This window comes from Mobula hypostoma, chromosome X1 (assembly GCF_963921235.1).
Source record: "Mobula hypostoma chromosome X1, sMobHyp1.1, whole genome shotgun sequence".
Lineage (NCBI taxonomy): Eukaryota > Metazoa > Chordata > Chondrichthyes > Myliobatiformes > Myliobatidae > Mobula > Mobula hypostoma.
In genome coordinates, this window is record NC_086128.1 from 27,925,322 (window position 1) to 27,951,511 (window position 26,190).

General features: G+C 40.3%; 3 protein-coding genes across 4 annotated transcripts in view; 1 reads left to right on the top strand and 2 right to left on the bottom strand.

Annotated features, from left to right (window-relative positions):
• The window catches only part of sarnp (SAP domain containing ribonucleoprotein), a 37,826-nt gene extending 27,673 nt beyond the window's left edge, over positions 1 to 10,153 (bottom strand). Inside the window, exons 1-5 of the mRNA XM_063037811.1 lie at positions 10,115 to 10,153; positions 8,801 to 8,900; positions 6,945 to 6,991; positions 1,658 to 1,728; positions 866 to 917 (exon numbers count right to left, since the gene is read on the bottom strand). Of these exons, the coding sequence (XP_062893881.1) occupies positions 866 to 917; positions 1,658 to 1,728; positions 6,945 to 6,991; positions 8,801 to 8,900; positions 10,115 to 10,153 (309 nt within the window). The remainder of the gene's footprint in view (positions 1 to 865; positions 918 to 1,657; positions 1,729 to 6,944; positions 6,992 to 8,800; positions 8,901 to 10,114) is intronic.
• Positions 10,153 to 26,190, bottom strand: part of pan2 (poly(A) specific ribonuclease subunit PAN2) — a 138,288-nt gene continuing 122,250 nt past the window's right edge. For both annotated transcript variants that reach the window (XM_063037231.1, XM_063037228.1), the window contains one exon: positions 10,153 to 10,292. In XM_063037231.1, the coding sequence (XP_062893301.1) occupies positions 10,282 to 10,292 (11 nt within the window). In that variant the 3' untranslated portion in view covers positions 10,153 to 10,281. The remainder of the gene's footprint in view (positions 10,293 to 26,190) is intronic.
• The window catches only part of inpp1 (inositol polyphosphate-1-phosphatase), a 35,090-nt gene continuing 23,005 nt past the window's right edge, over positions 14,106 to 26,190 (top strand). The window contains exon 1 of the mRNA XM_063037233.1: positions 14,106 to 14,336. The gene's annotated coding sequence lies outside the window, so the exon portion shown is untranslated. The remainder of the gene's footprint in view (positions 14,337 to 26,190) is intronic.

Genomic DNA, 26,190 nt, shown 5'->3' on the forward strand with positions numbered 1-26,190 from the left:
AGAGTTCAATATTGCTATACCTGCTACTAGCAGTTTTATGCCCCCTTATCCAATCTTAGATTCTGCCTTTCATATCTCTTACATAGTTTGTATAATAAATAGTATTCAAAATTTTGTAAAGATGAATATGAACAAAAATAATTTAGCAAGATGGGTCTGACACGGACCACATAAAGTGTGTCAGCAAGGCCATAAGCATGCTACAGGTGCGCGAAGGAGTCAAGCATCTTATGCTGACTATCCATCTGGTGTCACTCATCAGCAGTACTGCATTGTGAACACAATCCACAGACTGTACAGATTATGCCAGTCAGTGTATAATGAACATACTTGCTGCACATAATGGGGACAGTGCCAGCACCCTCAGTTGTCAGTGGTACAAATGAGTGAAAAGTATGTAAAGTAATAAATGGATACTGGTATTATTGATACCATTGTGTCTTTACCAAACAGAAAAACACAAGTCCTGAATGGCAAACCAGTAGATGCCCAAGAGGGTCAAACTATTTACAAAGGATGAGAGCAACACACACACAAAATTCTGGAGAACACAGCAGGTCAAGCAATATCCATGGAGAGGAATAAATAGGTAATGTTTTGAGCTGAGACCCTTCATCAGGACTAGGCCTGAAATGTCAACTATTTATTTTTCTGCATAGATACTGCCTGGCCTGTTGAGTTCCTCCAGAATTTGTGCGCGCGCATTGCTTCAGATTTCCAGCATCTGCAGAATCTCATGTTTACAGTTACAAAAAAAAATGGATATTTTAGTGGCAGACAGATGTTGCCATAACCTTCATACAAAGCATAATTAGTGCAAGAAAAACACAGTCATGGATATTTGCAAAAGTCCCTTGATACTAACCTCACTCTCTGTCATTGGTGCCATTATTTTAACCAACTTCTTTGCTACAGTTCTGAAAAAGAAATACTTTTAGAATTTAAGTAAAATTAATGTGATCTCAAATATCAACTTCACCCCCCTCCCCAGACGGTTGAAGAAAACACAACATTTAAGAAAAAACTGAGATTACAATTTGCAAACTCCTTGCACCCAATCTAGAAATACCATTCATTAAGACAACAGTTCTAGGAATGGGACAATGATTCATTTTCTAAAGACCCAGTTTGAAACCTATATGCAGGTAGCTCAAATAAAAGTCAGACAAGAAATCAAGCTGCTGTCTTTACTAGTCACTAGTGTTTTTTAATCAACCTATAAAGAACAATGTTCAGGTCAACATATGTTGCACAGCTCCCCTTATTCAAGTTTCAAATAATAGCTTAGTTAGAACTAAATTAAGACTAATTGCAAGCAGGAATATAAAGCAATTTTGATAAATTAATCTCTACAGTTTTAAACATCATATGGTCAAAACATAACCAAAGTCTATAAGATTATTTCTAACTTGCATTGCATTGGCAATTTAATTTATGAACAATATATTCTTGTAGCACAAGTGCAGGTATTTATTTGTGAACATGACTAGCTTGGTGACTTTGCAAAGAAGTGCTCAGTAGCCAAAGCCAAAAATGAACACAGACCAGGCCAAATTATAAAGTATTTTCCCTAAGAAACTGCACCTTAAGAGTTATTAGAATATACATACTATCATTTCAATTAAAACATGCAAAACTGTAATTAGCAAATATTTACTCTTCTGGTTCCTTGACAGCAACAGTTTGAGTTTTAACTTCTGGTTCAACTTTTTGCTGCTGCTCTTCCTCCTATGAGGAAAATGAAAGAAAAAAAAGAATGTTTTAAAAAATTAAGCGTTTATATTCTACAATTAAAATATCAAACTTTGGGATACTGGCTTCCAACTGCTCTATAACCTTGACAAAGCTCTTACTTAACAATTGACTCCAACAGAACTTTAACTGCTTTCCATGAACAGTGGCAGGGCAGAGGTCAACTAAGCACAAGGAGCATTTTTGTTCCACCTTCGGTGGACATCTCGAATAAACAATTGTAATTTTGACTCTGGTTTTATAGATTTCCCATGTGAACTTTGAATTTGATATTCCATAACTCCAACAACTAAATGGAACCAGAGGCCATTTTTCTTAAAAAGGTTTTTTTTCTCCTGATATATCAGAGACATTTTGACTAGCTATTAAATTTTCCATTATCAAAGCACTAACTATCCAACCAATGAAGAATACACTGGAAAGTTAAACCTCACTGATCTATTCCTATTAGAAATTAAGGCAACAGTGGAACCCGAGGGAGACAAATACCTTTTTCGGCAGGTTTGCTAGAGCTGTTAGGGAGTGTTTAAGCCAACCCTTTTTTATGTCATGGATGCCCTACCATTAACCAAGGGGTCCATGGACCCCAGGTTGGGAACCCCCAGTTTAAATGAAGTTGGCAGGGGGATGGGAACAGTAGTGATAGGGCTGAGGGTGAGGCAGTTGGTATACAACTTGATACAGTGTTTAGTGAGACTGTGGGGATGGACAGGCAGATGATAGGCAAAATTGCAGGCAGTGGGATGAGGTAAAGTGTAAAAGGGGGACTAAATTGAAAAGGGTGATGGATACAGGACTAAAGGTGTTATATTTGAATACAGACAGTATATGGAACAAGATAGATGATCTTCTAGCACAGTTGGAGATTGGCAGGTATGATGTTGCGGGCATTACGGAGTCGTGGCTGAAAGAAGGTCATCGTTGGGAGCTTAACACCCAAGGATACATATTGTATTGAAAGGACAGGGACGCAGGCAGAGAGGGTGGGGTGGCCCTGTTGGTAAGAAAAAGAAATTAAATCCTGAGAAAGGGATCAGAATCCCTGTAGGATCAGAAGATGTAAAAGCCTTGTGGGTAGAGTTAAGAAACTGGAAGGATAAAAAGACCCTGATGGGAGTTATTTACAGGCCTCTGAACAGTAGCCATGTAGGATATAAATTTCAACAAAGAACTAGCAAAAGCATGTAATAAGGGCAATGTTATGATAGTCACGGGGAATTTCAATATGCAGGTAGATTGGGAAAATCAGGTAGGTGCTGATTTTGGATCCTAAGAGTGGGAATCTGTAGAATGCCCGTGAGATGTTTTTTTTTTAAGAGCAGCTTGTGGTTGAGCTCACTAGGGGAAGAGCAATTCAGGATTGGATGTTGTGTAAAGAACCAGATGAGATTAGGGAGCTTAAGGTAAAAGAAATCTTGGGAGGCAGTGATCATAATATGATAGAGTTTACCCTGCAATTTGAGAGGGAGAAGCTAAAGTCAGATATATCAGTATTACAGTGGAGTCAAGGGAATTACAGTGGCATTAAAGAGGATCTGGCCAAAGTTGACTGGAAGAGGACACCAGAATGGGATGACGACAGAACTGTTGGCTGGAGCATCTAGGGGTAATTCTGAAGGCACAGGATAGATGCAATCCAAAGTTGAACAAATATTCTAAAGGGAGGATGAGGTGACTGTGGGTGAGAAGGAAAGCAAAAGACAGCATAAAAGCAAAAAGAGAGGGCAAATAATAGAACAAAAATTGGTGGGAAGTTAGAGGATTCGGAAGCTTTTAACAACTAACAGGTAGCAACTGAAGAACCATAAGTAGAGAAAAGATAAAAATATGAAGGTAAGCTAGCCAATAATATCAAAGATATCAAAAGTTTCTTTTTCAGATACATAAAGAGTAAAAGAGAGGCAAGAGTGGATATTGGACTGCTGGAAAATTAAGCTGGAGAGATAGTAATGGGGTACAAAAATGGTAGACAAACTTAGTATTTTGAGTCAGTCTTTACTGTAAACTAGGGGTCGCCAACCTGTCGATCTTTGAGACTTTCCCAGTAGATCCCGAAAAAAATCAAAAATAAATACACAAATACCGTTGTAATGTGAGCATCATAAAAATAAGTAACACTAATTAGGATAATGGTAATTTAGCAATACTTTTGCTATTGAACGCTGTTTATAAAGAGCGACTGTTTCCGGGTTGCGGGGGTTTAGTTCTGTTCCTTCTGCCCAGTGCGCATGTATGTAGCTCCCCACCATGCACCGCGTTTTCAGCGTAGCCTGTGCTGCATCAAAGTGACCAATTAGATTAGATAAGAGTACAGACTGTCGCAAACATCAATATACGGCAATGTCCCTAACCTTTGGGCCATGGACCGATACCGGGCTGCGAAGCATGCAGGGATGCAGCGGTATCCAGAACCCACCCAGCACATCTTTAAGAAAAGAAGCTGAAATAAACAAGCTAATTAATTAGGTGCCGCCTGGCACGTAAATGTCAGCCCAGATCAGAGGCGACGCAATCAGCAATCGCCACAGAAACCAGCAAAAGCACCGGCCTGATGGGTCACAAAGCTCGGGACAGACTTCAACTTTAACCCCCCAAAGAGCGCAATTTGTGCCTGGAAAGTTGAGGAGCTGAAATCGGGGTTGAAAGCCCAGCAATCGTTTTTCACAAAACATGCTGCTCAAAATAAGGCTGCTATTGAAGCATCATTTCGTGTAAGTCACCTTTTGGCTGAACACAGATGGCGATTTATTCAAGGAAGCAATAGCCATTACCGCAGAGACTGTTTTTAACGACTTTAAAAACAAAAACGGCATCACAACCGCAATACATAATATACCGCTTGGCCCTGCAACAGTGACAAGGAGGGTAGAATCACTGTCAGAGGACGTGGATCGACTTGTCACTCTGTGAATATTTTTCACTACAGTTCAATGAATCCCGGATGTAATGCAAACAGCTCAGCTTGTATTTGTCAGAATGGCTTTCCAAGATTTTACAACAAAGGAGGACTTCTCTCCTTTAATTGCAAAAGAGTGAAGAATGAGAGGTGAGGATATTTACAATGAGTTTAAAAAATATGTCCATGAAAATGACATCCCCATTCATAAACTGGTGGCAATTACTACTGATGGGGCCCCAGCAATGCGCAGTGTGCGCGTTGATTTTATAGCACTAAAAGTCAGTGCCTACTTTGGGTCAACTTATCTATGTGAAACTGCATTTTCACAGATGAAAATTATTAAATCTAAGTACAGGAGCTGTCTTACTGACAGACATCTCACAGACTGTCTCAGACTAGCTGTCTGTAGTTATGAGCCAAACTTCAGGGAACTAGCAAAAAGTATTCAGCCCCAGTCATCACACTGAGTGCAACAGTCAATTTTTATTCATTTACTTTTCGCGTTGAAATAAAATTAAATAATGAAACTTAGAATTAAAGGTCTGAAAAAGAAAGACAGCTATGGCCTGTTTGATATGCTAGTTACAGTGTTTTCTTGTCTGAATTAATTTAAGAGTTTGACAAAAGTATTTTGTGTAATTCAAATACAATTAGCCCAAATAAAAGGCCTCAAATTGGCAGTACAATCTGAGCTGCTTCTTCTCTAAATGATTTAGGAGGGAGATCTTGCCTTTCACTAAGGTCGAGGTAGGGGATCTTGGGCTTAAAAAGGTTGGTGACCACACTGTAAACACTATCAGAATGCCAGAAATTTGAGTGTGCCAGGGGGCAGAAGTGAGTGTTGTTGCTATTACTAAGGAGGTGGTGCTTGGGAAGCTGAAAGATCTGAATAAATCACATTGTGGAGGCATTAGTAATAATAGTTCAAGAATCACTAGTTTCTGGTATGGTTCTGAAGGACTGGAAAATTGCAAATATCACTCCACTCTTCAAGAAGGGAGAGAGGCAGAAGAAAGGAAATTATAGGTCAGTTAGTCTGGCCTCAGTGGTTGGGAAGATGCTGGAATTGATTGTTAAGTATGAAGTTTCAGGGTACTCAGAGGATAAAGTAGGCCAAAGTCAGCTGGAGTTTAGAAGAATGAGAGGGGCTGGGGAGAAATCTCATTGAAACCTATCAAATATTGAAAGGCCTAGGTAAAATGGATGTGGAGAGGATGTTTCCTATAGTGGGGGAGTCTAAGACCAGAGGGCATAACCTCAGAACAGAGCGACATCCATTTAGAACAGTGATGAGGAGGAATTTCTTTAGCCAGAGGGTGGTGAATCTGTGGAATTCATTGCCACAGATGGCTGTGCTGGACAAGTCAATGAGTATGTATATTTAAAGTGGAGGTTGATAGATTCCTGGTTAGTCAGGGCATCAAAAGTTACAGGGAGAAGGAAGGAGAATGGAGTTCAGAGGGTCAATAAATCAGCCATGATGGAATGGCAGAGTAAACTCAACAGGCCTAATTCTGCTACATCTTTATGGTCTAACATAAAAGAGTGTGGTTCTGTTGAGAATTCACATATGCAACCCAGGCCCAATCATATGTCCCAACTCCACTTAAACCCTCCTCCCACCCCAGTGCTCAAAACTGTAAGAATCTCAGCCTCAAACATATTCAATGATTGAGCAAGCATCCAAATCTTTCAAACTCAAAAGACTGACAACTGTGTGAAGAAATTACTCTATAGCTCTTCAAACCCTTATCCTGAGACTGCTCTCATTGCACACCCAGTTCAAGACTTTCTTGGCTAGGCTCGAGAATTTTGTTTCAATATTATATTTGAAGAAAAAATATTCAAAAAGAAAATGAAATTGACCCATGTGCATTGACTACAGATATATTAACTTACCCATTACCACAACTGCAGTACTAGCAGTAAACTGCGAGTCATGGCAGAACCCCAGAAGTGAATTGCTGAATATTGAAGCCTTTTTATGCTGGGGTCACTAAAATTAAAGTAACAACACACTAAGATACAGAGGGGTGGCATGGTAGTATAGTGGTTAGCACAACACTTTACAGTACCAGTGACCTGGGTTCAATTCCCACCACTGTCTGTTAGGAGCTTGCACGTCCTCCCCGTGACTGCGTGTTTCCAAAGACATACCAGTTGGTAGGTTAATTAGTCATTGTAAATTGTTCCTTGATTAAGCAAGGATCAATTTGTGAGATTGCTGAGCGGCGTGGCTCGAAGGGCCGGAAGGGATTATTCCGCGCTGTATTCTAATAAAAAAATTATCTACCTCTGTATCTTCAGCTAGAACATCTTCCTCATTCACTTCTTCCTCAGCTGTAACAGAAATAAGCAAATTGATACTGGACCTATACTAGTTTTAACTTACAAAAGAATTAGATATTACAGTTTACTAACTCTAATGAAGGCCTGACTATAAAGCACTACAACATTGCAGTTTAAAGTTCAGTACTTTTCTTGTAAGGTAAGTTCAAGGACATGTATAAGTATCTCCAAAAGAGTCTTACAACATGCTGTGCTTGCTGTAAATGATGACATTAAGCTAACACGATGTAATCACTTCAACAAGTATATTAAAACGCAACAGAAAAAATGTTTTAGACAGATCCAAGATATTAACCACTAACCAGTTTCACTCACTTGCCTATGTTTCTTAAGGCATTGATTATATTTAGTTGTTCCATCAGTTTTATTGGATATTCAACTAAAAAGGGGCATGCATACAAAATGAAGGTAACTCAGAACAAGACCAATTTTGTACTTTAAGCCTGAAGTACAAAGGGCAACTGCACTGAAAATGTTAACTATTCCCCCACTCTCTGCGAATACAGTCTGAACTGGTGAGCTTCTGTTGAAATACCAAAGTATCCACATGGCTGAGTACAGTTAGCTTGATACAGAAATCTTAATTATGTCAATTTAATGTTTAATATTAAACCATATTGCAACTGAATGCATTTCAAAGCAAGCCCAAAGTACTACTAACTACAAAACAATCTTCTGTGAAAGAATTGCAAATCCACATTTTCATTAAAAATAAAATACAGCTATCAAATACTTTCACCATCAGAATCCCAGTACAAAAGAATTCATTTTACAATCCTGTTCATTTACACATATTAATGTCTAGGATAGATGAAAAAATAGTAGATAGCCACATGAAACAGACGATAGTTTAAACATTAAAAAGCATTATCTTCCATTCTGATCATTTCCAACAGAGGTGAGCTGCAAGAACTGCAATCGCATCTAAAATCCCCACCAACATGCAGTGTAGACAGGCATATGAGAATAAAAACGAGCAAACTGTTTGACTCATTTTAACAAATTTGCCTTGTCCTATCAAAGCGACTGCCTTTTGAAACGTGATGCCAGAAATTTTGGCTTCATTAGCTTGAAAAGAAAACCACTTCTAATCATAGTTCACTCAAATCCTTAATTTACCTGTTTCACATTGACTACTTTGCTCTAAACCCAAGAACTCCTTGAATAATTGACTTCCATCTTTAAGGACCTTCACTATGCGGGCCAGTCCATGAACACTACTTCATTATTACCCTCTTCTGCAGTATTTTTATTGTAAATTACAATCATTTTTATATCTTGCACTGTAGTGCTGCACAAAACAAATTCCACGACATATGTCTGATAGTAAACCTGATTCTGACTCCTCCAAAACACGCAATATATAACACCAATTGCTTTCACCACTGAATTGGGTTGAAGAGAATATTGTGGGAAAGACGACTGGATACAAGGTCTACATTTAAGTTGGCAAATAGATATGCTTAAAGCTAGAACAAAGTTACACTAACAAAACCACTGTAAATCATAACAGTATTTCAACAACTGGCAACAGGAGAATCATACATTACAACTTTGAGGAATGCATATTGAGCAGCTTGATTAACTACTGCTGATGCGGCCAGTTTGGCCCACCTACTGTTATAGTTAACTTAATCCAGAGTGAAGTTTAGAAACACCAGATTTCAATGGAACTTTCTTTTCTTGGAAGTTCAATACCTCCAGTTAATAAGCAAAAATACACAAGCCATAATTATATATTAAATAACAGAGTTTGCACAATCCTCAAAACAAGAGATTAAATAGCAATCAAGATTTTACCATGTTCTTCTAGGAAAGCCTGCAGTCTCTGAATGAGGTCCTGCTTATTTCCTTTAGTGTCTAATCCTCTTGAAGCACATTCTTGTCTTAGTTCAGTCAACTAAAGCAACATAAAAACAAAAGATTAGGACTATGGAGGCTTTAATTCATCTTATCCCACTGTCTGCCCACAACTTTGTAAAAATCCAAATTTACCCTAACTCCCTTGACATACAATAGTTTCTGTCTCAACTACATTATGGACCTACTCTAAAGTGTTTACTTGCTTTACTCATTCACCAAAATTTAAACTGCAGGACAAAGCCTTTTGCGACACAGCCTTTTATACAAGAGCAAAGCATTAAAATGACCCCTTAATACTTTGCTCTAGTCAAAACAGTATCTGTGTCTTTCCTAATTTTCCAAATCCGTTGTCATCCTAGCAGATATACACTAAACTTTAGTGGCCCATTTTAAAATGGGGTATCCAGAACAACATGCAGTGAAGATTGATCAATTGTGTGTACAATATTTTGCACTTACACATTTCTCCTTCTGCCTCAAAACAATTTTTCTTTAAAAAATACGTTTGCATTTACCATCCATCTTTATTTGCTTCTGAATTCAGGGGGATATTATGAGTCAGATTGCTGGGGCTGGATGCACATAAAATCTAGTCTATAAGGAAGGATGAAGGTTTCTTTTTCTACAGGACCTTAATGGGTTTTACAATTCAGCAGACTTATGATATTACTGACCCTAACTACTTTTTCCACATTTATTGAATTACATCACGCAGCCACGGCAGTTGTACGAACTCATGGTCCAGGCCTCTGGATGCTAGTCCAATAACAACCGTTACACTACACTGGTCTTATTTCTTCACAAAAAAAATTAAACACCCCTCGCTTTCGGGAGTTATACCGCATACGATACGGCTGTAACCCAATAATGATACAGGCCAGGATTGAACCATGTTCCGGTGTTCCATTTATCCACTAGGCCGTGTGGGAGCCATGTGTTGGTCCTCAGCACGACATTTATACTACTTGAAACAGTGGGGCAGGAGGCAGTAATGGTAGGGGAAAACTTTGAAACAGTAACACAACCCCACCCTCAAAAGGCAAAGTTAATGGAACGATAGTCGGGGCGGGAAATTGACCGACGCGAAACCCTCAATGCATCTCCGGGGATAAAACTCCAGGAGGAAAAGCAAGGAGAAGCTGAAGCGTGGCAACCACTTCATCATCAGAAGCTAGTCCCTGGTTGATCGACTCCTATCCCGGCCTGTCCCACAGACCCCCCTCACCCAACATGAACGCTAGCTCCCTATACCTTCAGTTTGTTAACATCCACCAATGCCCTGTCCGCCATTTTGCCAGACTCTTCTCCTCCCACCGACGCTCACCAACTGCCCAATCCCTGGCTGCTTTAGTGACGTACAGCAAGCCACCTCGCGATTGGTTCCTGTGAGATAGCGACGACAACTCAATTCACCGTTGCTATGGGTGACCTAGCGTAAAAAGAATGAAGAATTGAACGCATTAATGAGGCAAAATATATTTAACAGTATCTCCCAGCTGGAAATTGAACCTAAAAGTCAAATCTTGGTAATGTGCCAGCAGCTTTAAGTTGTTTCTTTTGGCAGTAAATAAACTTTTTACAGATTACCTGTTTGACAATAAAGTAGTGATGTTTTAATCTACGCAACACACATCAAAGTTGCTGGTGAACGCAGCAGGCCAGGCAGCATGAGAGATTGCTGCCTGGTCTGCTGCGTTCACTAGCAACTTTGACGTGTGTTGCTTGAATTTCCAGCATCTGCAGAATTCCTCGTGTTTATGTTTTAATCTAATTTACATTTTATGATATAATCATGAGGCCACTTACTAAAGTTATACAGTACATGTCTCCTGTGAGGACGTAATGCATAGATGTCAATGATCTGAATGACTTTCTTCTATACCATGTTCTGTGATACCTCTCCATGAAGACACTCACCTGGAAATCTTCAAGGGTAGCTGTAACTGCTATTTTGCACTTGCCTAGTCATTCCTTTTCTTCTTGTTCCCCTCCCCCCCCCCCCCCCCCGCCGCCGCCGCCGCCGCCGCCTTTTCATTCATTCACAGGATATCTAGATCTCTGACAACACTAGCGATTATTGTCCATTATTAATTGCTCCTGAACAGAAGATGCAGTTATTAAACACATGGGAGTGGGCCTGGAACCACATAGATGCCAGTATGGGTAAGGATGACAGATTTCCTTTCCTAAATGGGATAAATGAACCAGATTCTTATGACAATCTGGTGCTTTCATTGTCACTTATTTAATTATTTGAATTTATATTCTTCAGTTGCTGTAGTGGGATCCATATTTCTGTCTTCTTGATAATTTGTATACAGTGCCATAATCATATCCATTCATTGTGGAAAATGGCAAGCATTCAACACAGTAACAATTAGAAGCTTTATTTGCTGAGTGATGAGGGACTGGAATTCACTGCCTGACAAGGTAGTGAAGACAGAAACCCTTAATTCATTAAAAAATTTACAAAGATTATATCAGAAATGAGAGGGTGTGCATATCAGGAAAGGATGAACAGTTTGGATCACATTTTCTCTTCAGAAAGAAAAGCTGTGTTGAGGCTGGCCTAGTAGAAGTCTTAAAATAATTGAAGATCTTTATATGTTGGATACAGAGAGAATGTGTCTACTTGTGGGGAAAATCACAACTCCAAGTCACTATAAGATAGCAAGAAATCCAATAGGGAATTCAGAAACCCAAGAAAGATGCCGGAAATCCAAAGCAACACACACAAAATACTGGAGGAACTCAGCAGAAAAGGCAGCATCTATGGAAAAGAATAAACATTGACTATTTATTCATTTCCATAGTTGCTCCCTGACCTGCTGAGTACCTCCAGCATTTTGTGTGTGTCGCTAGGGGATTTAGAAGCTACTTCCTCATCCAAAGAGTGGCAAGAATGCAAAACTCACTCCCACTAGGAATGGTTGAACTGAACATGTCTATGAAGGTTCTCAGTCATCCAGATCACTGTATACCAAGCAGTAGTAAATCAAGGCAACTGGACTTGCTGTGTTTCAAAGACATTTCACCACACATCCAAGAGGCTTCTTCAGCTCTGAGCCAGCTTACACACTCTGTGAGTTGTTTAAAGATATGGCAAGCACATGAAGGTTGTTAAGAGTCATAGAGGTAATGAGCGGGTTATTTGTCTTATCTTTGCAAGAATGGAGGTAGAGATGTTAGGATTGCATGTATGTAGCTGATAGGTGGTGTTGTACCCCACCCCCTCTGTTCAGGGATGGGTTTTCCAGTTTGAAAAAGCAGCATATAAGAGGAAATAGAATGAGGATATTGACAGAAGGGGATAGGGAATTACAATTATAGATTTAAATGAGCCTGAGAAGTTTGGAGGGTTAAGAGTGAAATTATTTGCATCTAGTTCTATTCCCTGTTAACCCAAAAACCTACATTTTGATGGCAGCAGCTGAAAAGGCCCAACTGGGGGTCTGGGTTTAACACTTAGGCCTTTTATTAACAATGGAAGGGGTTTATGGCCGCTTTAGGCAGCTAGCAGACAATCCTGAAAAACAGCATGACTCATATCGGGTCAGTTGGCCTTTTCTGAACATTGGTCCCTATAATCGATCTTCACTGCAGCAGATTTAGACCCAAGGATCAATTACTTTTTGGCCTATGCAGCACATTTGGCCATAATTTTTTTTAGGGGGGGTGTTAAGGAATTAGAATTTCAATTCAAACTGTTGAATCAGGTCAAAGGCAACAAACAGTTTGTGCTTGAACACTTACACGATGTAGAAATGTGAAATTGGAAAGCTGTCAAGGGTTTCTTGGGAACAGAGAATGATGTTAAATATTCAATTAGGATGACTGATGTTACAATAGTAAAGAGTTAATGCACTCCCACACTTTTTAGGGGATGAAAACAGCAGAGCGTAAATTATAAACCACTTAAATGAAACTTGGACATTAAAATGTGGTTGCAGCTGTAAATCATGTCCACCTGCCTTGAAAGATAATACCACAATGTCTCATTATTTCCTTCTCTTTTAATCATGAGGCATATTTTGTGTTAATTTAATTCCAGTTGTTTTACTCATCCTAACTGCTAATCAACAGAGAGAGAAAGCCGTGTATGTATCCTTACAGGTAACTTGTAGCTAAGTTAGTAGGCAAAGTGGCAAGTGCAATGTTAGCATTCATTTCAAAGGACTAGATATAAAAGCAAGATGTACTGCTGTGGCTTATAAGGCATTGGTCAGACCACACTTAAAATACTGTGAACAATTTTCAGCCCCATATCTCAGTAAAGATTTGCTGGCCCTTGACAGGGTCCAAAGGAAGTTCACAAGAATGATTCTGAGAATGAAATGCTTAACATATGAGGAGTGTTTAATGTCTCTGGGCCTGTAGTCAATAGAGTTAATGGGGGGTGGGGTGGAATCTCATAGAAACCTGGCAGATACTGAAAGGCCAGGACAGAGCAGATGTAGAGAGCATGTCTCCATCAGTAGGAAAGTCCAAGATCCAAGGGCACAGACTCAGAATAAAGGGACATCATTTTAAAACTGAGATGAGGAGGAATTTCTTCAGCCAGACGGTGGATAAACTGGAATTCGTTGCCACAGAGTACTGTGAAAAACAAGTATGTATTTAAGGCAGAGACTGATAGGTTCTTGATTGGAAAGGGGATTAAGGATTCCAGGGAGGACAGCGTTGAGAAAAAAATCTGTCACGATTGAGTGGTGAAACACTTAATAGATAGAATGACCTAATCCTGCTCCTAAATCTTATGATGTTATGCAACACACACAAAATGCTGGAGGAACTCAGGTCAGGTAAGCATCTATGGAAACGAATACAGTCAACATTTCAGGCCCAGACCCTTCATCAGGACATCAGGATCAGGTGTTTTGCCATTTTATATGTCACTTTCAATGTGCCATAAACTATATTAGAAGCAATACTGAAAAACAAATGGGCAGCCAATTTTAACAAATCTCCCACAAACAACGAATAATATTCAATAGATGTTAAGTGATTTTTAAGAAATAATAAATATGGCTCCCAAAAAGTGGGAGAGCTCTTCCAGTCCTCTTCGATATTTTGTCATTGGATCTTATACCCTCATACGAGAAAGATCACATTTTATCATCTGCCAGATGGAAGGGTGTAACTCCCTTAAGAGTCACCTTTCTAATGGTGCTATAGTCTAACAGCGCCACTCGTTACAGCGCGGTGTTCCATAAAAATTTACACTCAACGCAGCGCTCCCTCTGGTATTTGCCTTCTAGCTAAATATAACCACACCCACGCCTGAAATATTCTGTCCACTTTTCTGGAATATGGGGTGGCGGTGCCTTTAAAGCACTGGCCACGTTTGAGGCCGTCTTGGGAGGTTGGGATTCTCTCTGGGTGGGCGCTATCGACTTATTCCTCCCCTCTTTGGTTAGCAGCAGTGACGGGGACTAGAGTTGTTGAAAGGTTTGCGGCGAACGGCGAGAAGCAGGTAAGAGGTAACGTGTCAGGGCTTCAGTACGGGATGAACTGCGATCGAGTGGATCTCCCACGCTGGAACAGCCGGAAAGACTGCTTGTAAATCGGCGGCACCCGGTACTGTTAGTGGCGCAGGGACGGCTGGGGAGCGGGACTGGGCGCTGAGGGGAAGCTGTGCCCACCACGAGCGCAGGCCGCTTCTTCCATTGTTCTTCCGGATGCAACGAAAACAGTCATGACAAGCGACCGCTGAAACCTACTTCTTCCGTTCGCTGTTATCCACAACCAGCGATACCTTAATGCACAAACCTACCTGTTTAAGCCTTGAAAATTGTCAATGATTTACTGTGCCTCCAAATCCCTCACTGATGCATTGCACTTAATGAGAATGAGCTCTGTGCTAAATGACACCGTCCTTATCCGAGGACTATACCCCTTGCTTCCAAAAACACGAGCATAAAAATCCAGGTTAATTCGGCCAGTGTTGTGGGTGCAGCGCAGTGTCGCTGGTGACATCTTTAGGAAGAGAGAGGTCTGCCCTCTCGGGTTGATGTAATAAAACAGTGCACGGTGTTGGTCTGAGAAGCAAGTTCCTGTGTTCTCGGTAATATTTATTCACCACTACCACCAATAGGTTAACGTTATTCCACATCACTTAAAATGCATATTTGTTTTTGGAAAAAAATATGTATGTAAATGATGGGAAGGGTATGAAGGGCTATGGGCCAGGTGTGGGTGGATGGGACTAGACAGAATTAAGAGTTTGGCATGAACTAATGTAACTCTTCATGTAAAGATGTTGTACTTACTATCTGAATTATTTTTCTTTCGAATTTCAAATACATCATCTCTTTCCTCTCTAAGCTTGTGTGACTATCCCCTTTGTCCATTGGATAACCCTCCCCATGCTATTTCCTCACCTACAAGTACATCCTCAATCCACAACTGTGCCTCAGATTCCTGGTCAAACTGGACCCCACCCAGTGGCACTACTCTTCTCACTCAAGACCAACCCAGATATCATCAAATCTGCTGACAAGGATGATGCTGTTGTGATTTAGTGAACTGACCTCTATTTTTCATAAACTGAATGGCAGCTGTCAGATACCTCTTTATGCCTCCCCTTAGACCATGAATCCACCACTGAACATTAAGCCAATCTCTCAACTAACTACTGACTTTATTTCCAAGGGAAATTTCCTGCTTCTGTTCACCCCTCTCAGCAGTCGAAGCACTCCCCCCCCCCACCTCTCCAATTCTTTTGAAAGGTAATTGACCTGAAGCATTGACTCTGTTTCTTCTTGCATGGATGCTACTTGACCTGATGAATGTTTCCAGCATTTTCTGTGTTTTTTTTTGTTAGTATGTCATTCCTCAGTTACACCAATAAAGTGTACTCCTCAACTGGAGCAAGGTTTGTAAATCCTTGCAAAAAAAAAGGCTAGCACATATCTTGACACTGAAATTTGCTCACTAAGTTATATTTACCATGTCATCACCTAGTTCCCCCATAGAAGGCATTCTATCTGGATGCATCACAGCTTGCTATGGCAACTGCTTAACCCAATAAATTACAGGAAGTTTAAATGCAGCCCAGTCCATTATGCAAATCAGCCTCTCCTCCACTGACTCTGTCTACACTTCCTTTTGCCTCAGTCAACATAATCAAGGCCCCTGGTCATTCTCTCTTCTGCCCTTTTCCAAAGGGCAATTGATACAAGTTTGAAACTGTACCACTCGGCTCAAGGACAAGTTCTATTCCACTATTATAAGACTCTTCAACGAACTTCTTGTACGCTAAAGAGATCTCTTGATCACTCAACCTACATAATGCCAGTCTGGTTGGCACATAAAAGAAAATCTTTTTGCTATATCTCATTACATGTGACAATAATAAACCAATTACCCCAGTATCTTCTCTAATGGTTATGAATTAGAGATGGGGTGTGATACCAATGATTTAAGAAGAGGAGATTTTGACAATGTGGCCAGGAACATTGCTTTGCCATCTTGATTACATTAATAAGCAGGAGGTAGGGTTGGAACTATTGGTATAAAATGCAGCTGTATGGTCAGGGCAGTTGTATTCCTTACTTCAATCTCTTTGTTTGATGGATAGTAAATGAAAAGGAGATAAATAGTTAATGATAAGTTTAATTTAATAAGGGAAATTTCACTGTTACAAAGGGAATTGTGGCTATATTGGGAGAAAAGATACTATACTGGATAATGACCTCCAATTATGGAGAAGACTTAAACCAGAAAAGAATAGGTGCAATTCCCACAGGTAAAATGCAGCTCACAGAGGAGCTTCTCAGAGAAGAAAATTAAAATGAGGCAACTGACAAATCAAATGTTAATACTGAAATAAAGCCCAAAACAAATGTTGAAAATAAAGAGACGAGGCAAACACCTGGGGTCAACTGAAGAAAGACTGGTATAAAACAAAGTAAGGGTAAGGATTTTACTACAAGTTTTAAGGATAGGCTTAATCTGAAATGATAAGGTAAAGCCAGTTTGCATATGGCTAGTTCAAACACACAGTGCCTTGAAAAAGTATTCAGCCTCCAACCCTTCATTCACATAACTGAGTATTACAACCTGGGATTTTAATCAATTTAACTGAGAATTTTTATTTGTGAGTCATACCACTTAAAAAAAAAATTTCCTTGCCTGAAAAGACTTTGCAAAATGTCAATTAGAAGATACTGTAAAGATGTGAAAAAAGGTCTTGTGGTCAGATGAGACTAAAGTGGAACTTTTTGGTCTCAATACTGAGCAGTACGTGTGGTGTAAATTCAATACTGCATATCAGCCAGGTAACACCATTCCTACTGTAAAGTATGGTGGAGGTCACATGTCATGGGATGCTTTTCAGCAGCAGGGTCTGGAAATCTGGTCAGCACTGATGGGAAGATGAATGCTGCTAAATACAGAGAGATCCTGGATAAAAACCTGCTAGCCTCTGCCAAAAAACTTAAACTGGGTAGGAAGTTTGTCTTTCAGCAGACCAACAACCCAAAGCACACTGCCAGAGCAACCATGGAGTGGCTTCAGATGAAGAAAATTGATGTCCTTGAGTGGCCCAGTCAGTCAAGCGAACATCTCTGCCAAGACTTCAAGATTGCTGTCCACTGGTGCACCCCAACTGATATGGCACAGCTTGAGCAATTGCAAGGAGGAATGGGCAAATTTTGCTCCATCACATTGTGCAAAGCTGATAAGAGACTTACCCAAACAGATTACTGGCTATAATAGCTGCAAGGGGTGGTTCAACTATGTACTGAACAAAGGGGGTTCAATGCTTTTGAACAGCTGACATTTCACTTTTTGAATTTTTAGTTTTTCATGCTTTACAATTTTCCCTTTGGGGGGGGCTCTACTGTGAAATAAGGAGCATGTGATTTACAAATAAAAATTCTCAATGAAACTGATCAAAATCCCAGGTTGTAATACTCAGTTATGTGAACAAAGGGTTGGAGGCTGAATACTTTTTCAAGGAACTGTAGAACAGCACTAACCAGCCAAAGTCTGTACATAGAACAGTGCAGCATGGCACAAGCCCTTTGGTCCATGATGTTGTGCTGACCCTTTAACCTACTCCAAGATCAATCTAACCCTCCCCTCCCACATTATCCTCCACTTTACTTTCATCCATGTGCCTATCCTTGTGTCTCTTAAATGTCCCAAATGTATCTGCCTCTACCACTAACATACCCCTGACAGTTCCATGAACCTACCTCTAACATCCCATCTATAGTTTCCTCCAGACACCTTATCATCTTGTATACCCCTATTCTCCTTTGCTCTGAAGGGAAAAAACCCTGGCTCACTCAGCCTATCCTCATAAGACATGCTCACTAATCCAGGACCCTAGTGGGGAAATCCCCAGCTCTTCCTCCAGACAGCATTTGTTAACTCCTGTGTGCCCTCGTTCAACACGTCTTCAGTCAGCATGGCATACCCTCAGTACTGCAGTAGATGATGGCCTGATCGTTGAGCCCAAATCTTTGGAGTGGGGTTTGAATCCGTAATTTCTCACTCACATGAGAATGCTACCAACTTAGCAATGTGTCCCTGAATCTCTATGGAAATGTGGGTTATAACAGGTGGGATTATTGATTTGTCTGGACATTGGAGCTGAAAGGATTGTCATTAAATTCACAGGATTTGACCGTGTCCTGCTGTTAGTTACCTGTGGTGCATGACCTACTGTGGAGTTTGTGATCCCACTTTGAAATCAGTAACATGCAGCACGATTGCTCACAATTTACAATTAAATATTTACAGTCCTGTCTATAATTCAAAAAAAGATTCAAAGTAGCTGCCAAGGACAAGGACATTCTCCTTCCTGGTTAAAGTTGCCATTAGTTATCAACACAAAACAGGTGAACAGGTTAACAGGCTGTTACAAGAGGCTTGCCTGTATTGCATTAACTCAATGAGACCATTAGGTAAATGATCATTTGCAGAACATACATTGGAAAATCAAAGTTCACATTTATATAACATGTACTACTTGTGAAAGCACAGCCACTCTTTCTCCACAACCACCACCTTGCCAGGTCTAAGTGAGGATGAAAGGTGCTGGGGATGCACAGGCCTTGTGAACAAAAGCTGTTCCGCAAGAGAAATGTGTCTATATCCTGTGTGACGTGGGTTTGGTCTCGTGCTCAGTGGACACAGCGAGACAGCGCAAAGCTGCTGTGCCAGGACATGCAATTGCGCTCTTGATGCACTGGTGCTGCTTGTGCATTCTGCCCAGCCCATTTGCGTTGCCGTGGAGTAGCTCCAGTGTTTCTGCCAACCCCTCATTTGAAAGCGGGTTCTGCGCGTCTGCGTCACACACTGCAGTGGAGAAAATTGATGCAGTTGCATAAGGAGCACCTTTGTTTCCAGTCAGTGTCGGGGCACAGCACAGAAACAGGCCCTTTGGCCCACTTGGTCCATGCAACCAGGATGTCCCATCCGCGCTAATCCCATTTGCCTGAGTTCGGTCCATACCCTCTAATCCGTGTAATCTGTCCAACTGTCTCTTAAAAGTAGTTATTGTACTGTCTCAACCTCTTCCTCTGGCAGCTCGTTCTACATGCTGTGTAACACAAGTTATCCCTCAAGTTCCTCTCAAAACTTTCCCCTCTCACCTTAAATCTCTACCCGCTAGTTCTTTATTTCCCAACTTTCACATTATCTATGCCCCTCATTATTTTACATACTCATCTAAGATCAACTTCCAATCTCCTACACTCCAAGGAATAAAGTTGTAAGGGTAAAGTCATACTTTGTTTTAATACAACTTTAGTTCCATCTTTCAGCCCCTCTAACCTTCAGTTCAAACAGACATCTGCTGCCCTGTTTTGTAATGCACACCAAGTCCCATTCACTCATTGTCCCTCTGACCCACAATGGCTCATGGTTTAACAATGCCACCTTCAACATTCTCTTCCAGGTTCTTCTTTCCTTTCAGTCTTTGCTCCTCCCTATTTCTGTAAGCTCCTCCAGCCCTTCCACCTTCCTTGTCCTGTGTTCCTCCAATGGCCTCTTGACCATCATCAATTTCTATCACCCCACATAGATTCTTTAATTCTTCTCCCTCAGGCTTGGTAACCACACCACTATAGTTGACTATAATTATCTTAGGTACGTAATTTGCATGTTCTATGTAACTTTGCTCCACTCACTGCATCTTTCTGGATAAATTACCCAGTTTTTAACGGGTGAAAAGTTGTAGTTTGTTTCCTCTGCTCTTTTAAATAGCTTAGATTGAGTAAATTGACTTTGTTTGCTCTACAAATAGACTGTTGTGAATAAATTTCTGTCTTATCTCCAAACCATTAGCTGATGTCACATTGTCACCAAGTATATTGCAATTATGTTATAAAGGATGGTGAATACAAATGATTTACAAGTTATCAGCAGCATACTTGCTTACCAAACCTTGACCTTGGACTGATAATGTTAAGAGAATTCTTATCTCAGTGAGGCAACTGTTTTAACTCATGACTGTTGATTTATATTGATGTCTCCAATTATAATAAAACAACATTGTATAGGTTATGTCATTAGCATCACAGCCCAGAGGGTTGGACTGTATGTAATTCCATTGGACATGAAGGTAGGTTACTCTTATAGTTCCCTGAAGTGGTTTTAACAAGACATTCAGTCAGTGCAAACAGAGATGGGTAATAAATGCCAGAATACTAGCAATAGCCACATTCAAAAAAGGAGAAATATGAAATATCTGCACTCTGGCTGGTTAGTGCTTTTTTATTTACAGCCTTGGCGCGTGGCCAAGTGGTTAAGGTGTTCGTCTAGTGATTTGAAGGTCGCTAGTTGGAGCCTTAGCTGAGGCAGCATGTGTATTCTTGAGCAAGACACTTAACCACACATTGCTCTGCGACGACACTGGTGCCAAGCTGTAGGGGTCCCAATGCTCTTCCCTTGGACAACATCAGCGGTGTGGAAATCAGCAGTGTGGAAAGGGGAGACTTGCAGCATGGGCAACTGCTGGTCTTTCATACAACCTTGCCCAGGCCTGTGCCCTGGAAACCTTCCAAGGCGCAATCAATGGTCTCATGAGACTAATGGATGCCTGTATTTACAGCCTTATAATTACAATGGAATGTAGCATTTTCTAAACAGTCTGTGCCTCACATTGCCCCTAATGTATTTAAGTTTAAGCCTGTAGGCTTGTACATCTCAGATCTGTGTTGCCTGTAAGTGAAACAAAATTTTTTAAAGTGCTTCTTTCAAATGATTCATTTCACTACACTGCCCAGATCTTTTCCTATAACTTTTGAACATTTAAAAACATTTATGCACATTCCTTTTAAAGTTGATAATAGATTCTGACTTTAGTTATTTCTGGCAGTGCATTTCAAATCTGAATAACCCCACACATTCCAGAAACTTTCACCTTTGGGTGAGAAAGTTCTGGCTTCAAGTTCCACTCCAGAGACTTGAGCTCTTGTGAAGCATTGAGGTTGTGGTCAGTGGTGATGGAAGGACAATTATGTACCATCAGTGGTCACTTTTATTGTTTGTTCACTGATGCTCTTCTGCACACCACTGTTGTAACGAGTGGTGATTTTAGTTACTGTGGCCTTCCTGTCAGCTTGAACCAGTCTGGCCATTCTCCTCTGACCTCTCTCATTAACAAGGCATTTTTACCCACAGAACTGCCGCTCACTGGATTTTTTTTTGGCACCATTCTCTGTAAGCTCTGGAGTTCGCGAAAATCCCTGGAGAACAGCAGTTTCTGAGATACTCAAACTACCCTGTCTGGCACCAATTGTCATTCCATGGTCAAAGTCATTTAGATCACATTTTTCCCCCACTCTGATGTATGGTTTGAACAACAACTTAACCTCCTGACCATGTCTGCATTCTTTTATGCATTGAGTTGCTGACACGATTGGCTGATTAGTTGGTTGCTTTAACGAGTGGGTGTACCACCGAGTGTATGTTTCTAATTCATTGATGGAATATGGATTGGGCCAGCAGTTATTGTCCATGCCTAACTTTCCCTGAACCAAGTGACTCACTGGGCCATTTCACTGTCAACCACTAGAGTCGCAAAACAAAACACTGCAAATGTTGGAAACGAAATAAAAACGTGTAATACTCTATGGAGAGAGAACATTATTAAAATTTCAGATCAAAAATGGGAACAGAGTTAACATATTAGATTTACAGTTCTGATGAAAAGCCATCAATCTGAAACGTTAGCTCTCATTTTCTCTCTACAGTTGCTGCCTGACCCAAGTATTTTCAACTTTTATTACTGGAGCCATATGTAGGTTGGACTCTGTAAAAGGAGCAAGTTTCGCTAATGGAAGTTTTTGTCAACAATCTGATAGTTTCATGGTGATCATCACTCATGTAGACCCATTAATTACAGATTAATTTAATTAAGCTAATTTAAGTACCCAAGCTGGTGCATGGGACTTGAACTTGTTGCCTTTATTTGAGTCACAAGTCTGGTGACTAGTATGCTGCTGAATCCAGCACAGCATAAGAAACAAAAATTGCAGTTATTTTATGTCTCTAGGGTGTCTCAACCCAACAATTTTAAAGGATTCAAGGTTGTTTATTGTCATTCTTCAGTACACGAGTGTAAAGGAGAATGAAATGATTGTTACTCCAGATTGAAGGGATCCTGTGAGTCCAAAACCATGTTTATGTTGTTAAGTCACTTTCCATATTAGCAGTGCCAAATTTTTAACCACATTTTTTCCTAGGTTCATAAGTTTACTGCTGGCCTCCAGGAGACTGGTTTAACACCATTCATGCCTGTTTGTGGCTGGCAGCAGAAACTGAATATGAACCAAAAGGTAACTGCTCATCTGCTATTATTTGAATTTCTATACTTCATCAAAGTTTGCAGTGATCTCATGCATTTTACACAGTGCTTATTATTGCAGAGAATGACCACACCAGTTCTAAACCACAACATGAATAAAGAGGGTGAATAAACTGGTTTGTTTTGGGAGATGATCAATTCAGCTGAATCACTGGGTCAGGGGTTTAGAAAACTCCTTGAACTGCAACTGGAGCTAGGAATCTTTAAAGTCTGCCTAAAAAGTGGGATGGAGGCTTGAGTTAACATTACTTTGGGAAAAAAAAACAAACCTTTCATGAAACAGCAGTCCTCTGAGATGTCAATCCAGAATTATGGGAGCTTGAAACAACGATCTTCTGACATGGAGGGATCGGACCTCAAGTCATGTCACATGATTTCCATGTGTACCAGCCAGACTGAAGCTTCATTCTTCTGCCTGTTTGCAAATCATGCTCTGGGATAGAGTGCCTTGACTGTGATTTTCTTTTTTGTTGTCAAAATTTTCCTGTGTACTTTTACCCACTGCAATGTTGTTTCAGAGAACCACAGTATGTGTTTGAATAAATGTTATTGTAAAACTTTTCCTGTTGCATTCCATCAGAACATCTCTGGTATTTTTTTTCCAAGCCTACATCCTGGAAATATACAAAGGCCCTTTACAAGCAGCTGCTTGTGTTGACTGTGTTAGCTAGCAGTGGCAGTTAGGTGGACTGAGATTTAATAAATTCTCCACTCCATTGTGTATTTAATGGCCTTGTTTAGTTTAGATATGATCAAATCAGAAGAGAGATGGTTTTGAATTAAGTTGATTGCCAAGTTGAGGTTCTGGCAGATCCTAAAATCCTGGGTCTCATTCTCTGAATTTGAGATGAACCCTCACCCTAGCATCAAGTTCTACAGCACTGTAAAAGGGAAATCTCTGAAAACATCTTGTACATTGCACTGGTCCTAATGTTAAACTCTACTTATCTATCAGGAAATATAGTATTTAAAAGAAAATAATATCAGAAGCATTTAGTCACCAAATACGGGGAATGATTTGGGCTTTGGAGAGAATATGGAGAAGAACGATCTGCATAACAACAAATTTTAACAGTTATGTAGTTCAACTCCAAGAATTAGATTAGCTTACATCAGATAAGTACAGGCTTGGATAGAGTGTGTACAATGTTGTTAAAATATTAAGGACTTTTCTCACTTAGTCAGGTAAATTATGGTGGATACAGATAGAAACATAGAAAACCTACAGCACAATACAGGCCCTTCGGCCCACAAAGTTGTGCCGAACATATCCCTACCATAGAAATTACTAGACTTCCCCATAGCCCTCTATTTTTCTAAGCTCCATGTACCTATCTAAAAGTCTCTTAAAAGACCCTATCATATCCGCCTCCACCACCGTTGCCAGCAGCCCATTCCACACACTCAACACTCTGAGTAAAAAAAAAAAAAAAAAAATTTACCCCTGACATCTCCTCTGTACCTACTCCCCAGCACCTTAAACCTGTGTCCTCTTGTGGCAGCCATTTCAGCCCTGGGAAAAAGCCTCTGACTATCCACATGATCAATGCCTCTCATCACCTTATACACCTCTATCAGGTCACCTCTCATCTGTCTCTCCAAGGAGAAAAGGCTGAGTTCACTCAACCTATTCTCATAAGGCATGCTCCCCAATTCAGGCAACATTCTTGTAAATCTCCTCTGCACCCTTTCTATGGTTTCCACATCCTTCCTGTAGTGAGGCGACCAGAACTGAGTACAGTACTCCAAGTGGGGTCTGACCTCTCGGCTCCTAAACTCAATCCCACGATTGATGAAGGCCAATGCACCGTATGCCTTCTTAGCCACAGAGTCAACCTGCACAGCAGCTTTGAGTGTCCTGTGGACATGGACCCCAAGATCCCTCTAATCCTCCACACTGCCAAGAGTCTTACCATTAATACTATAGTCTGCCATCATTTGACCTACCAAAACAAACCACTTCACACTTATCTGGGTTGAACTACATCAGCCACTTCTCAGCCCAGTTTTGCGTCCTATCAATGTCTGTAACCTCTGACAGCCCTCCATACTATCCACAACACCCCCAACCTTCGTGTCATCAGCAAACTTACTAACCCATCCCTCCACTTCCTCATCCAGATGACAGACAGCTGTGGCTCATTGCCTTTTGCATACCACTTTTGCCTTTGAGTCCAAAGGCCGTTTTAAGTCCCACTCCAGACATCAGAGGATAAAGATCAGTGCTGACAGTCCAGTACTGAGAGAGGATTGCACTTGTATAAAAGCTGTGTTTTGGATGAGATGTCAGATGGAGAAAATAAAGCATATAAAATTTCCCACAGAACTGAGAAAAGCAAGACAATTTTGTCCTGGGGATTGTTACAAAAACAGGTAATCACATCATTGTCTTAGAGAGCTTGCTGTCTGTAAATTGCTGCCTTTCAACATTACAGAAGTGACCATACTTTCAAAAGGCCCTCACTTTCTATAAATGCATTGGGACACCCTGAATGCAAATTTGTCCATTGGAGTAGCTCACTCAGCCTCTTAGAGCATGGCTGATCTTACTGCAAACCTCAATTGTGCATTTCTGTTACACCAGTAGACTTTCACTCTGCTCATCAGGAAGCAATCTACCTCTGCCTTAAAAATATTCAAAGACTCTGCTTCCACTGCCCTTTGAGGAAGAGTTCCAGAGTTCATGACATCAGAGAAAACATTTCGTCTCATCTCAGTCTTAATGGGTGATCCTTTCCTTAAAAATGGCTATCATTACTTATAGATTCTCCTATAAGAGGAATTATCTTCTCCTCATCTACCCTGCCAAGAACCCTAAAGATCTTGTATATTTCAGCAAGTTCCACTTAGCTAAACTCCAGCAGATAAAATTGAGACTTTTGCCCAAAAGTTCATTCTTTTTGGACCATTATACTCTGGCGCTGGAAGTGTTCAATGGAATGAATTTGAGGCAAATTACAATACACTGACAGTACAATATATCATTCAGCCTTATTGACAGGGATGGATTTCTATGCATTTATATATTTAATAATAGTTTTCATGATGGATGAATGAACTTCTTTACTTTGATTTTCAGACATGTGGCAGAGTAAATGGGACTTCTAGCATTAACCCTATTTGTAAATTTATTTTAACCTGAAATCTCTAATGAGCTAATTTGGGTCCTAATCTGAAACACACAGTAGAATATAGGAAGATTCCACATAAACAGTGGATAGAGATAAATAATGTTCAACATCACAATGCACTGCAGATTGAACCAAAGTAACTAGACTATACTTCATTCAAAGAATTCCTCCCTTAATTGCAATGCAAAGCTATTCCATGATTAAAATGTACTTTAAGAAAATTGCCACTGAAGTGCATTAGTGGTTTCAGCCCATTACTGTATGGAGGAAGGAATAACCTCTGTTCTTCTGAGTTGAAAAATTATATGGTAGTATCTGAGGGAAGCAGATAAAAACAATCCTGGAAAATCTTTTAGTGAGGACACATTTGGTGA